General features: G+C 39.1%; 1 protein-coding gene and 1 long non-coding RNA gene across 3 annotated transcripts in view; both read right to left on the minus strand.

The window, feature by feature from the left end:
- Nucleotides 1-291: 291 nt before the first annotated feature.
- Nucleotides 292-8,294, minus strand: LOC132862697 (peptidase inhibitor 16). Of its 2 annotated transcripts, XM_060894878.1 has the most exons (7): nucleotides 7,884-8,294; nucleotides 4,858-5,003; nucleotides 4,638-4,710; nucleotides 3,534-3,643; nucleotides 3,282-3,373; nucleotides 2,547-2,648; nucleotides 1,915-2,044 (listed from the first exon to the last, which is right to left on the minus strand). In XM_060894878.1, the coding sequence occupies exons 1-6, from the start codon at nucleotides 8,037-8,039 to the stop codon at nucleotides 2,581-2,583; spliced, it is 645 nt and encodes a 214-aa protein (XP_060750861.1). In that variant the 5' UTR covers nucleotides 8,040-8,294; the 3' UTR covers nucleotides 1,915-2,044; nucleotides 2,547-2,580. The 2 variants fall into 2 exon arrangements, with proteins under 2 accessions (XP_060750860.1, XP_060750861.1); XM_060894877.1 differs by lacking the exon at nucleotides 2,547-2,648 and having other exon boundaries at nucleotides 292-2,044; nucleotides 7,884-8,292.
- Nucleotides 8,295-11,350: 3,056 nt separating this feature from the next.
- The window catches only part of LOC132861984 (uncharacterized), a 1,245-nt gene continuing 912 nt past the window's right edge, over nucleotides 11,351-11,683 (minus strand). Inside the window, exon 3 of the long non-coding RNA XR_009649989.1 lies at nucleotides 11,351-11,432. This is a non-coding gene — a long non-coding RNA (uncharacterized LOC132861984). The remainder of the gene's footprint in view (nucleotides 11,433-11,683) is intronic.

An 11,683-nucleotide genomic window follows, 5' to 3' on the forward strand; every position in this document is an offset into this window, starting at 1 on the left:
AGCGAGATGGTCCACGACAATTCGATTAATAAAAGAAAAGCTGGATTGTGATCGCTGGACATTCAGGCTACACTCCTACTGACAGTTTCCTGTTGCTCTGAGACGGTTAACAAACACACGCAAACGCTTCATGAGTCCAGGTCAGGTTCAGGGGTTTTCGAACATTGTTCACAGTGAAAGGAAATACATATTCAGACACTTTTATTCTTGTTATTCAATACAAAATTAATATCTTTTGACTTTATTCTTACAGATATGCATCAAAAAAGTATGGATTTATGAGCAGAAAGATTGTGTGTAAAAATAACAAGTAGTTTATTACAAAATATAAAGTAGCATAAAATTATATTGCATCGAATAGGTAAATAATTAGCCTTGAGACAGAGAAGTGGTGTGTGGGTGGGTTTGTGAGGTCTCAAGTTATTTCTATCAGCAGTTATTAAGACTCTGTCGCCCCCTGCTGGACTCCCTTAAACATACGATATCAAATAGATAGATATCAGAGAAGGGAATCGAACCATCAACCCTGGAAGTGAACCCTGTTACACCTGATTGTATGTAATAAAAAAAATTTAAAAAAGTTTTAGAGTTTAAAGAAACATGTTAATCAGCAAATGATGTTCAAAAGTTTAGTAGTTTGATATAATCATAAAAAAGAAATCATATGATTATGATTTAAATAAAGAAAAAGAAATCATATGATTGTGTATTTTATAACAAAGTGCTGATGTAATACTACACAATACGTCCTTTTATTACTCATCACACTCCAGTTACTTCACTCAGTTCCAGTTATTTTGCCAGGATGTAAGATTTCATAATCGTTTCCTTTTCCAGTTTGTATTTGATCACAAATTAGAGCATTAACGTAAGAGTTCAGACTAAATATAAAAACAAATTCATGATTATTTTCAATTCAGTCATGTCGTATCACCACTCACACATTTTGCTCTACACAACAAATGAAATAATTTAAACTTTATATATAAACTTTATATATTTAAACTTGTGCATTAAAGTCTGCCCTCTGTGGTACAAACATGGTATTGCAAGCTAATGTTTTTGACCATGTTGTAACCGCTTTGAACAACTAAAAGCGTCAATTAATACGATCTATTTATTCAAGTAAACTGTCTAAATAGTAACAACACCAATAGTATGCATTTATAACACTGCCAAAGTAGTCAAAGAATTCCTCAAATACATTTACTTAATGCTAAATAAATGAGCAAAGCTACTTTCCTTTAGCTTTGGCTTAAGTGCTCGAGCGTTAGACTTCTTCAGATTATACAGGTTCATTTTAACCAGATATATGAAACATTTTTACAAACGAGTTATGTTTATTTTTCTGTGCTTCTGAGGCTAATAGCTGTGATCTAAAGTTATATCTTGCTAAACAAATGAGAATGCGGAGAACTCTGACTTCTTTTGTCTTTTCCTGTGTTTATTTATATACTTTTGAATAATTTGTTTTCTCATCCGTGTAATTTTATTTACTTTATGTTCTCTGTTAGCTAACTAGCTTCCATCAGTTGTTTCCAGGTTTGTACTCGACAGATTTTCTGTTAAAGGATTTCCCTTAACTTATAATGATAATAATTATAATATTTAAATAATGACAACAAAAAGCAATCTCTCATAGTGTAGCTTTTACACGTGACCTGACATCTGTGCCTCACATAAACGCACGAGCAATGTGATCGCTAAATATAATCTGGAGCGGCTCTCGAAACGGCCGCTAACATCTGATATGAACGCTGTCGATGGTGAAAGTCTAGTGGTAATAAATCAAAGCAACAAGAGCATCTGAAGAACTTCATCCACAGTTAATAAAAAATGTCTTAGGATTACATGTCAGGATTGGCGGCTTTAGCCGTATGATCGTATTCAAGTATTTAGAGTATAAAAGTGACCGTCAGAGCAGTGAGCAGCAGCGTAGCCGCTGAGAGTTTTGTAAATCCCGCTGAACTCACAGCTCTCGTCAGTGGTGTTTCTGTCGGGTGCGTGCCCATGTAGTACTCATCCGTCGTATTGTCGGTGGGGGCTGTAAGAAAGATAAGAAAGCTTTAGAGAATTTACAACCCGGTTATCATTAGTATATTAGCATACAACGCTATCATTATTAACGTTATAAGAACTAAACACTACATTTGTTCCACTTAAACATGTCAGGAGTAAATGTCTTACTTAAAAAAGCATGTCTGTGGTTCTTCAGTAATCTTGGGTTTTGCACTTAGGTTAAAGTAACTTATGCTTAAGTAACCTACCAGTTATTAGCCAAAATAAAAACACTCCCTGTGCTAGCATTAACTGAGCTACTGAGAACCCTTTGCCTGGCAGTCTTCGGTATCACACTAGCCTTTTGTTTGTGAAAATTCCTACACAGTTAGTTTGGAATGATGAGAATGAAACATGTAATTCCAGCATGTTAGGAGGTGCTGTATGTACTTACGTGTAAAAAAAAACGTAGACTTAGACTATAAGCACTTATAGACTCTACTAAGAATACTTATTTAAAAAATAAAAAAAAAAGAAGCATAGCTTACGAGAATGTGGTAGCTCAGTGGTTAAGGTGTTGGACTATTCCAGGGTCATCAAGCTGCTAGTCGTAGGCACCTTAGCTTGGCCCTGAACTTTTAATTGCTTAGCTGTATAAATGAGATAAATGGAAGTTGCTCTGGATAAAGGGTGTCTGCCAAATGGAGGTAAAAATGAACGAAGCTCATACAGTTCATCATCCAAGACATGTTTGTTGACATGTCTTTTATTCCTTTCCTCTGTGCAGCTCTTTCACCTCCTCATCTGTAAATTTTACTCAAACACATCACCTGCTATCAAAAATTCCAATTTTATGCTAACACCGAAATCAAGGCCATCAAATGCTTCATCATGTAGATCGCTAACTAGAGTCGAGTGCTAACTAGCTCGACTAGAGTCGAGCCTCTGCAGAAACTCAGCAATCCTGTGGCTTTGATTTCCACGACGTCTGTGCTGGATTTCTCCTACATACAGTATGACGTTAAACGTTTAACGCTAGCTGGAGCTCAAACCGCTATTCGTTGGAGTTGGGATCACTGAAATTGTTTGTCGTATTAAACTCCATTCTAAACAGTAACAACTTCAGCAATAGGCAAAAAAAATTAGCTCAGGAATCAGTAAACATTATAAACAGTTTCAGTCTAAACATGAATTTCAGAGGAGAGAGGAGTGTTAACAGGATGTTATGACAGTTTATAAATGTAGCATAGTGCAAGAGAAGCATTTGGAGGTTCTGGTCTTACTGCAGAGGTTTTCTATACATTCGACCGCCTTCTCTGGACAATTGGAGCATGGCGCTCCTTTAGCATACGGGCGTCTTCCAACAACATTCCCTCTGAAATTGAGACAAGAGATTATACTTAGCTTTAGCATGAAACTCACTTTGTAGAAAGTGACATTTCTTCATAGGTTTTGAGAATAATGTTAACAATTTTCATGATGTTAGAAAGCTATATTGTAGTTTTTTAGTCCTGATGTAATTAACAGAGACGTACGGTGGGGAATAGTTGCAGACCAGAATTGTCGAGTTCTTATACGCTAAATTCTTAACCGTCCCGCAGAGGTGGGATGCACAGCCGACATTGTTGCTCTTCGCCCACACTACCTGCAACAGCCACACAGCACACAAAGTACAATATAAAGCATATCCACTGAGCTACAAGGTTATTAAATAAACGTGCCTTTAATTCACATTTATCGGCTTGTTAACATGCACACAAAAACTTTAGCCAATGAGCAATTTATTTATTTATTGGTCCACTCACTCTCTCTCATTCATTTTCTACCGCTTATCCGAACTACCTCGGGTCACGGGGAGCCTGTGCCTATCTCAGGCGTCATCGGGCATCAAGGCAGGATATACACTGGACGGAGTGCCAACCCATCGCACGGCACACACACACTCTCATTCACTCACGCAATCACACACTACGGACAATTTTCCAGAGATGCCAATCAACCTACCATGCATGTCTTTGGACCGGGGGAGGAAACCGGAGTACCCGGAGGAAACCCCCGAGGCACGGGGAGAACATGCAAACTCCACACACACAAGGTGGAGGCGGGAATCGAACCCCCAACCCTGGAGGTGTGAGGCGAACGTGCTAACCACTAAGACACCGTGCCTTTATTGGTCCATCATTTATTAAAGTGTAAATCAAACCAATTTACTGAAAACTCAGATTAGATAGATTATAAACCTTAGCCAAGGCACAGCTGATTAACATTTAGCCACACCCACTAAACTCCATAATGTAAAAATCTTCCAGTAATGCAGCTCAGCCTATTACCATAGACACATGCTAACACATCCTACTTCTACAGGGTGCTATTACTTTTGTATGAATGGAATGAATGAATGATTTGAAGCCGGTTGCTATTGTTTGGCATATGTAACATTACAGGAGTAAAACTTTTATGATGTTAATGTTTTTCTGGTCGAACATTTACCTGAGCTCCGTAGCCAGCTTGACCACTGAGGCTAATGCTAAGTGTGTGTTTAAGCTCTAATGGAATTTGAGCGGTGTAACTAAATATCTGATTGTAAAAGAATAGAAATAATAAAATTAGAGCCACTCAGGACTCACTGTAGCACTCACCTGCGTGTAATGTCCGCATATCCATACCTCGCATATGTTGCTTTCATAGTTGTAATGTTCTTGTTCATCAAACCTGCCATTGAAGAACAACCAGATATGGAGAACGTTTGCACAACCATTCAACAATATTGCACAACGTTATTCAATTCACTGCCAAGTACAAGCACCAGAGCCACAGTGAAATCTTATCTGAAACGAAGAGTCATGATTTTGTGCGTACCACTTATCTATGGATTTGTTGACGTTTAGAGTCCCGGTGGTGATGAAGAGGTTTTCTCCCAGTTCGTTCTTCACATCCGGGTTGTGTTCCCAAATGCATTGAGCGGCGTAACCTGCTGCCACCAAAGCTAGTCCATCATCCCACGTCTGCATAACAACAAACGCACGTTTCAGACATCTGCCGTTGTTACAAGTGCTGTTTAATTCTGATTGGTCAGATGATGTTAAGTCATTACAGGTTTGTGTACGTAAACGTGCTCGTATCTATCGGAACAGCACGTTTTTGTTCTTCACAAGGAACAATCTTAAGCCGAATATAATACAAATTATTATTTAACAAAGAAAAATATAGAATTGTTGATATTTCTGTGAGAAGTTTATGTAACTGAAAACCCCAGGTAAGAAGTCTCCCGTGTCGCTGGAAGCTTTTCATCTTGGGAAGATAACATGACAAGCTCTGGGTTTTTATTATATTCACTTTAAGAGAGAGAAAAAACACAAGGCTGGTGAAGGAACGGATGATAATAGCTGTGATAATGGAAGTGACAACGGGAGCTAATTTGTTTTGTGGATGTTTTACAACATCAATTCACATCGAATGGAAAAATATTTAAATCCGTACATTTTATAAATCTTTAAAAACTCTAAACAGTTAAAAAGTGCAGCGTCATTCATTAATATATGAAATATCATCCTCACTCACTCACTCACTCATTTTCTACCGCTTATCCGAACTACCTCGGGTCACGGGGAGCCTGTGCCTATCTCAGGCGTCATCGGGCATCAAGGCAGGATACACCCTGGACGGAGTGCCAACCCATCACAGGGCACACACACACTCTCATTCACTCACACAATCACACACTACGGACAATTTTCCAGAGATGCCAATCAACCTACCATGCATGTCTTTGGACCGTTGGAGGAAACCAGAGTACCCAGAGGAAACCCCCGAGGCACGGGGAGAACACGAAACTCCACACACACTAGGTGGAGGCGGGAATCGAACCCCCAACCCTGGAGGTGTGAGGTGAATGTGCTAACCACTAAGCCACCGTGCCCCCGAAATATCATCCTGTCATGGACTATTTTTGTAATGAGTCTGTCTGTGTTTTGCCCTGTTTCTGTCTGCTGGTTTGCTTTGCTGTTAATTGTTTGCCCCGCCCACTTGTTTGTTGCCATGGACACTAATTGAACTCAATCTTTCCCTCAGGTGTGTTGTCTTAGTCGCTGATTGTCTCTGCTTGGTGATTGGTTCCTGTTTGTTATATCTACTCTCTTTGTTCACTTCCCTGGTGCTAGTCGTTGTAGCTAGACTTGCAGTGTCTGGAGTCTGGAGTCTCCAGCTCTTGGAGTATTTTCATCTGTTGGAAGAACCTTCATCATCCGGCTGATATATTACACCGAGCGTTATTAATAGCCTGTTTAAAGTCGTATCTGTTTCAGTTTTGTACACTAATACACAGTCCAACTTTGCTCTGTCCAATCTCAGACACACCTGGTGTATTAGAGCCTCGAACCTCAAGTACTAGAGTAAAGAACCTCGAACTCTACTTACTACGTTCCAGTAAAACCCTCCATGTTGTTCTGTTAGAGAAAAAAAATCTAACAGTTGTGGTTGTGTGATGAAGTTATTACTGTTACTGCAGTCTCCGATATTCCAGTAATCACACACACTATTAGTAATGACATAAACATGCCACTGTTTTATCCATTAATAGTTGATTATATATTAGTAACTATTACAAAGCGCTGACGCCGAAGAGTCCTTCGGTTAATACGTAAATGTAAACGTCTTCTCTCGGCAAACGTTAGCACTATACAGGTATGCATACAAATATGTTAATCTCTTTTAAACAAATCAACATCTGACCAATCACAAGGCTGCAATCTGATGCAGCAAATAATGTTATTCTTGCATTATTAAATTAATTTAATTTTGTACACAGGGTTGTCATATGGGGATTTTTACTCACACACACTCACACACACACACACATTACACAAGCTTATCTACTCAGACACTACTCAGCATACTCAACATCTGCATGTTGGCACAGTTGAAAGAAGCTAAGATAAAACTATCATCCTCCTACACATTATCTGCTGCATCCTTGGAATTTCATACAGCCATGAGACATCGTCCAACCGCACTGGATGTCCACACTGTCTTTAAACGACCAAACGGTGACGTATGAAACGGGTGGATAGAAACACGATGACGGATTAAAATTGTACACCTCATGCATGTGGAATGATGTGAGTAAAAAAATTACTCAAACACACAGATGACTTGCACAAAGCACTAAGGAGGAATAATGTTGCTAACGTGATCCAGATGTGAGTTATGCTGGATAATTTACATTTACAGCATTTAGCAGACGCCCTTATCCAGAGCGACTTACTACATATTTATCTCGTTTTTATACAACTGAGCAATTGAGCGTTAAGGGCCTTGCTCAGGGGCCCAGCAGCGGCAGCTTGGTGGACATAGGAATCGATCTCACAACCTTCCGATTGGTAGCCCAACACCTTAAACACTAGGCTACCATATCCCACATCCCACATAATTGTCTCCCCTTACTTCCATGCAATGTGTAAGATTTTATTACGAAGTTATTAGTTTTCTACATAGAATCTGTACATAGAACCATGAAGAGTTCTCCCAGAGGAACATCCCCTCCATTCTCCCCTCAGAGATGAAAGGACCCTTAAATAATCCGCTGAGATTATTTTAAAGCCACTGGATCTTCAAAGCTTTTCATATAACAAAAATGTAAGGAAACGAATGAGTAGTAACGATGCCTCGGTCTTCTGATTGGTTAAATGTCAGTGGCACCGAGGCCGGAGTTTCTCCCATGAGCAGTCATGTTTCTGACCCCGGTAAATTGTTATAGATTTAAAGCTGGACTTTTTACTATGAGGATTAAAATTCATCTATTGTTGTGTACATTAAAGCCTTAATGCACCGTACACCAAGCTGGCAACATTATGAATGGAGGTAGATCAGGTCCAGTCAACACTCACCATGCGTAGCATATCAGCAGCTGGGGGATTGACGATGGAGCGGTACATGTTATGTAAATTCAAGATCGTCTTCTTCTGTTCTTCAGTGAGCTGTCCGGACACTAAAGCCAGGACGAGTCCGAATCGTGCATAGTACAAAGCTGTTTTCCAAATCATCCTCACAGAGCAAGTGTACTCCTCTTAGGAAAGCTCGTCAGTCCAGATGTGAGCTAAGCATGTTTGAGAAGGTTTTTATGGCTTTACGAGAGTGTGTATTAGAGAGAGAGGAGGTTCTAAACGCCTTTGCCTGGAACTCCCACCCTGTGTTACACTTGCTCAACCCTCACAAGGTCAAGTTACATATTTTCTTCACACACATACACAAGTCAGCTCACATACGAACGCTTCGGTGCCTCCTCGTTGTCAGTAAGATCCACGGACATCTGCTCCATGAATCTTCTTCCGTTATGGAAGTATCAGTCCAAACACGAGCCTACATCTGGAGCATAAGCATCACTTTTTTACTTAGCAATGTGTGTCCTAACATCCTGGCCCTGTTTCCTTCTGTCTGTGCATTTCATAAGAAAAGGAATGCAACAAATAACAAAGGACACAGTCAGATCCAAACCACTCTTGTTTTTCCTCAGGGTTTTTACAGTGTCTGTGCTAGAGTCACTTTCATAATATCTGCAGTATGAAGCTGGAGAACTGCGTTTAATTTGAGGATTTGAGCAGCCTGAGGCTCGTTGTTTTAGCAAAACTTTCATATAAAAAACAAAAAACACTTAGCAAAGAGAAAAGAGCTTTACGTGTTGGGTTTTAATACGTTTTGTTTATTATAAGCATGAATTGTACACATTTAAAGGTGTAATCAAGGATTTTGGGGAAAAGTTATTTTTGTTTTATAATTCACAATACCAAAATATATTTTATTAAATTTGTTCCTTCCAGAGCCGCACCCTCGAGTGAAATTCTCCGGATGCTAGCAGAAGAAGTGGAGGTTTTTGAGTTGACACGTAGAAACATGTCTTTGTTATGAAGGGTTGGATGTCTGTGATTCATATCATTTGTTTTTACTTTCTGCTGTTTCCAGGTTTTAGATGTCAGCTTTCTTTAATGCTGTGTATGTTTTAAAGAAAGGAGGGGGCACGGTGGCTTAGTGGTTAGCACGTTCGCCTCACACCTCCAGGGTTGGGGGTTCGATTCCTGCCTCCACCTTGTGTGTGTGGAGTTTGCATGTTCTCCCCGTGCCTCGGGGGTTTCCTCCGGGTACTCCGGTTTCCTCCCCCTCCGGTTCAAAGACATGCATGGTAGGTTGATTGGCATCTCTGGAAAATTGTCCGTAGTGTGTGAGTGAATGAGAGTGTGTGTGTGTGTGTGTGTGTGCCCTGTGATGGGTTGGCACTCTGTCCAGGGTGTATCCTGCCTTGATGCCAGATGACGCCTGAGATAGGCACAGGCTCCCCGTGACCCGAGGTAGTTCGGATAAGCGGTAGAAAATGAATGAATTCATGAATGAATGAATATTGCTTTTTAAGGATAGACATCACAAATCAGGTTTACAAAAAGCTGGATAGAGAAAGCTACAGAGCTTTAGTAAGGACATTAAACCTGTCAGATTAATTAGTTCTATAATATGCAAGTGGAAAATTCATGACTCGACAATGATGATGATGATGATGATGATGATGATCTCCAGCAATGATTCTACATCGCTTTTGTCGCAGTCCTCTGCTAAAGCTCTGCACAGATTGTGCTTCTCTTCTTTAGAACAATCTACTCTGGACAGACTAAAGAAATAAAACAGCTCACTAGCAATAGTACGAACGTATGTCATGTTTGGAGAAAGAAGGGTCACTTTTAGGATCACGTGTACACCATGTGTACAGTGAAGCACGGTAGTGGGAGCATCGTGATATGGGAATGTACACATCATCCAAGAGTAATGGACATCTTGGTGAACAGCTTGGACTGTTTTTTTCTTATCATATTATGTGGAAAACATGAGTGGTAACAGCAGCACTGGCACCAAATCCTATTACTCATACAGTATGGAGGTCACGGGAGTCCTGGGAAAGCACAGGATAGTCTTTATAAGAGATAACAGCTACAGCACATAGGTAGATATCTACAGAAGCTGCTGTGAAATCTTGACAATAAGACAAAAACATTCTTGGGTTCATGTCCATGTACTAACGGTTCCATCAACTGAAAACAAAAAGTGAGCATGTAGATAAATAATCTATTCATTTAGTCACAAATAACGTGTCCAAATACGTCCAGCCTTTTTTTTTTCACGTAATAAGACAAAATGACAAAAAGGATAGTGGCTTAGAACAATTATAAATAGCTTGTTAGAATAAACTTTTAAAATAAATTTCTTTATTTTTCTGTAATTTTTCTGTAATTTTTGTTTCATAGAGTTTCATTTTTAGTCTTTAGTTCAAACAACAACAACAATAACAACAACAAAAAAGTAAAAACCCTCCTTATTTATTTAACATATAATACATAATATAATATAATAATCTGTGTGTAAAATATATATGTATACTGTATATAAATACTGAACGATAATGTAAAGAGCTTAACGTGGAAAAACACCCACTGTAACCCGTACGATATTATAGTATTCAAAATAAATAGATTTCTGAACATTTTAGATATAATACTATAGGATGTGTCTTATTTATTACTATAATAAATCAAGGCAACAGCAGGTCAAGGACTCATCCAGTGCTATTTAGGGCATGATTTTATATACTATATATATATATATAAAACATACTGTACATAAAGAACAAATAAAAACAAATGTACAGTTTTGGCTGTAAAGGATTCTTATGTCAGTGGAACGACGAAATCAAGTCGGCCGTCTTCAACATTCTGTAAAAGTCCCAGGGATAAAAAAATAGAGCACCGTCAGACCAGCGAGCAGTAGAGGAACTGACGAGGGTTTGGTAAATCCTCCTGAATATGCAGTGGTGTTACGTAACAATGCTAGAGCTGCATCTGTGAGTACTACAGGAACATCGGTGCCTCGATCTGGAGGAAAGACACAACGGGGTTTAAGATTCTGCTGAACATGAAAGCAAAATGCTAACTTTACTAGCATCATGATAAACGTTTAGAAAATGTACAGCCACGACATTCGTTATAAGAATCGGGACTCTTCTGGCAGACGCTCGACAATTTAACAAATAAAACTGAACAAAACGGAGTGTCCTGCGTCAGAAAACATACGGTTAACTACGAAGCTCTGACGCTGGAGACTCGTTCCGTAAATGTTTTAAAAAAACAAAACAAAAAACAGAAAATGTCACCATATTAATGATCAGTCAAGTTGTTTTTTATTTGTGTACCAAAGACCAAATCCCTGTATATGTTGTTACCATAGAAACAGAACTGCATTTGTACAAGATAAGTTATTATCAACAAGGACATGAACAGAACATAACTGTACAGAAGGTAACCTTACCGCAGTAATTGTTCAAACATCTATGCGTCCCTTCTGGACAAGCGGTGCATGGACGTCCTTGCTGATAGGGTGACTGTCCTTTTATACTGCCTCTGTAGAGCATATAACATTGTTTTTAAGTTAGTCTGCTAATACGTATGTAAAACTGTGTACGTTTCTTTAGTAAAACTAAATTAATAAACTCAATAAAGATTGCTGACAAATTAAATGTATTTTAATCCATTATGCTCATTATGCTACCAAAGCGGGCGTGGTCTCTTCCATGTTGACTCCGCCCCCACGCACAGATATCACCGCATGGTTTGGTACAGTAGCTCTAATGCCATGTAAATTACTCATAGTG

Source organism: Tachysurus vachellii, chromosome 19 (assembly GCF_030014155.1).
Source record: "Tachysurus vachellii isolate PV-2020 chromosome 19, HZAU_Pvac_v1, whole genome shotgun sequence".
Taxonomy (NCBI): domain Eukaryota; kingdom Metazoa; phylum Chordata; class Actinopteri; order Siluriformes; family Bagridae; genus Tachysurus; species Tachysurus vachellii.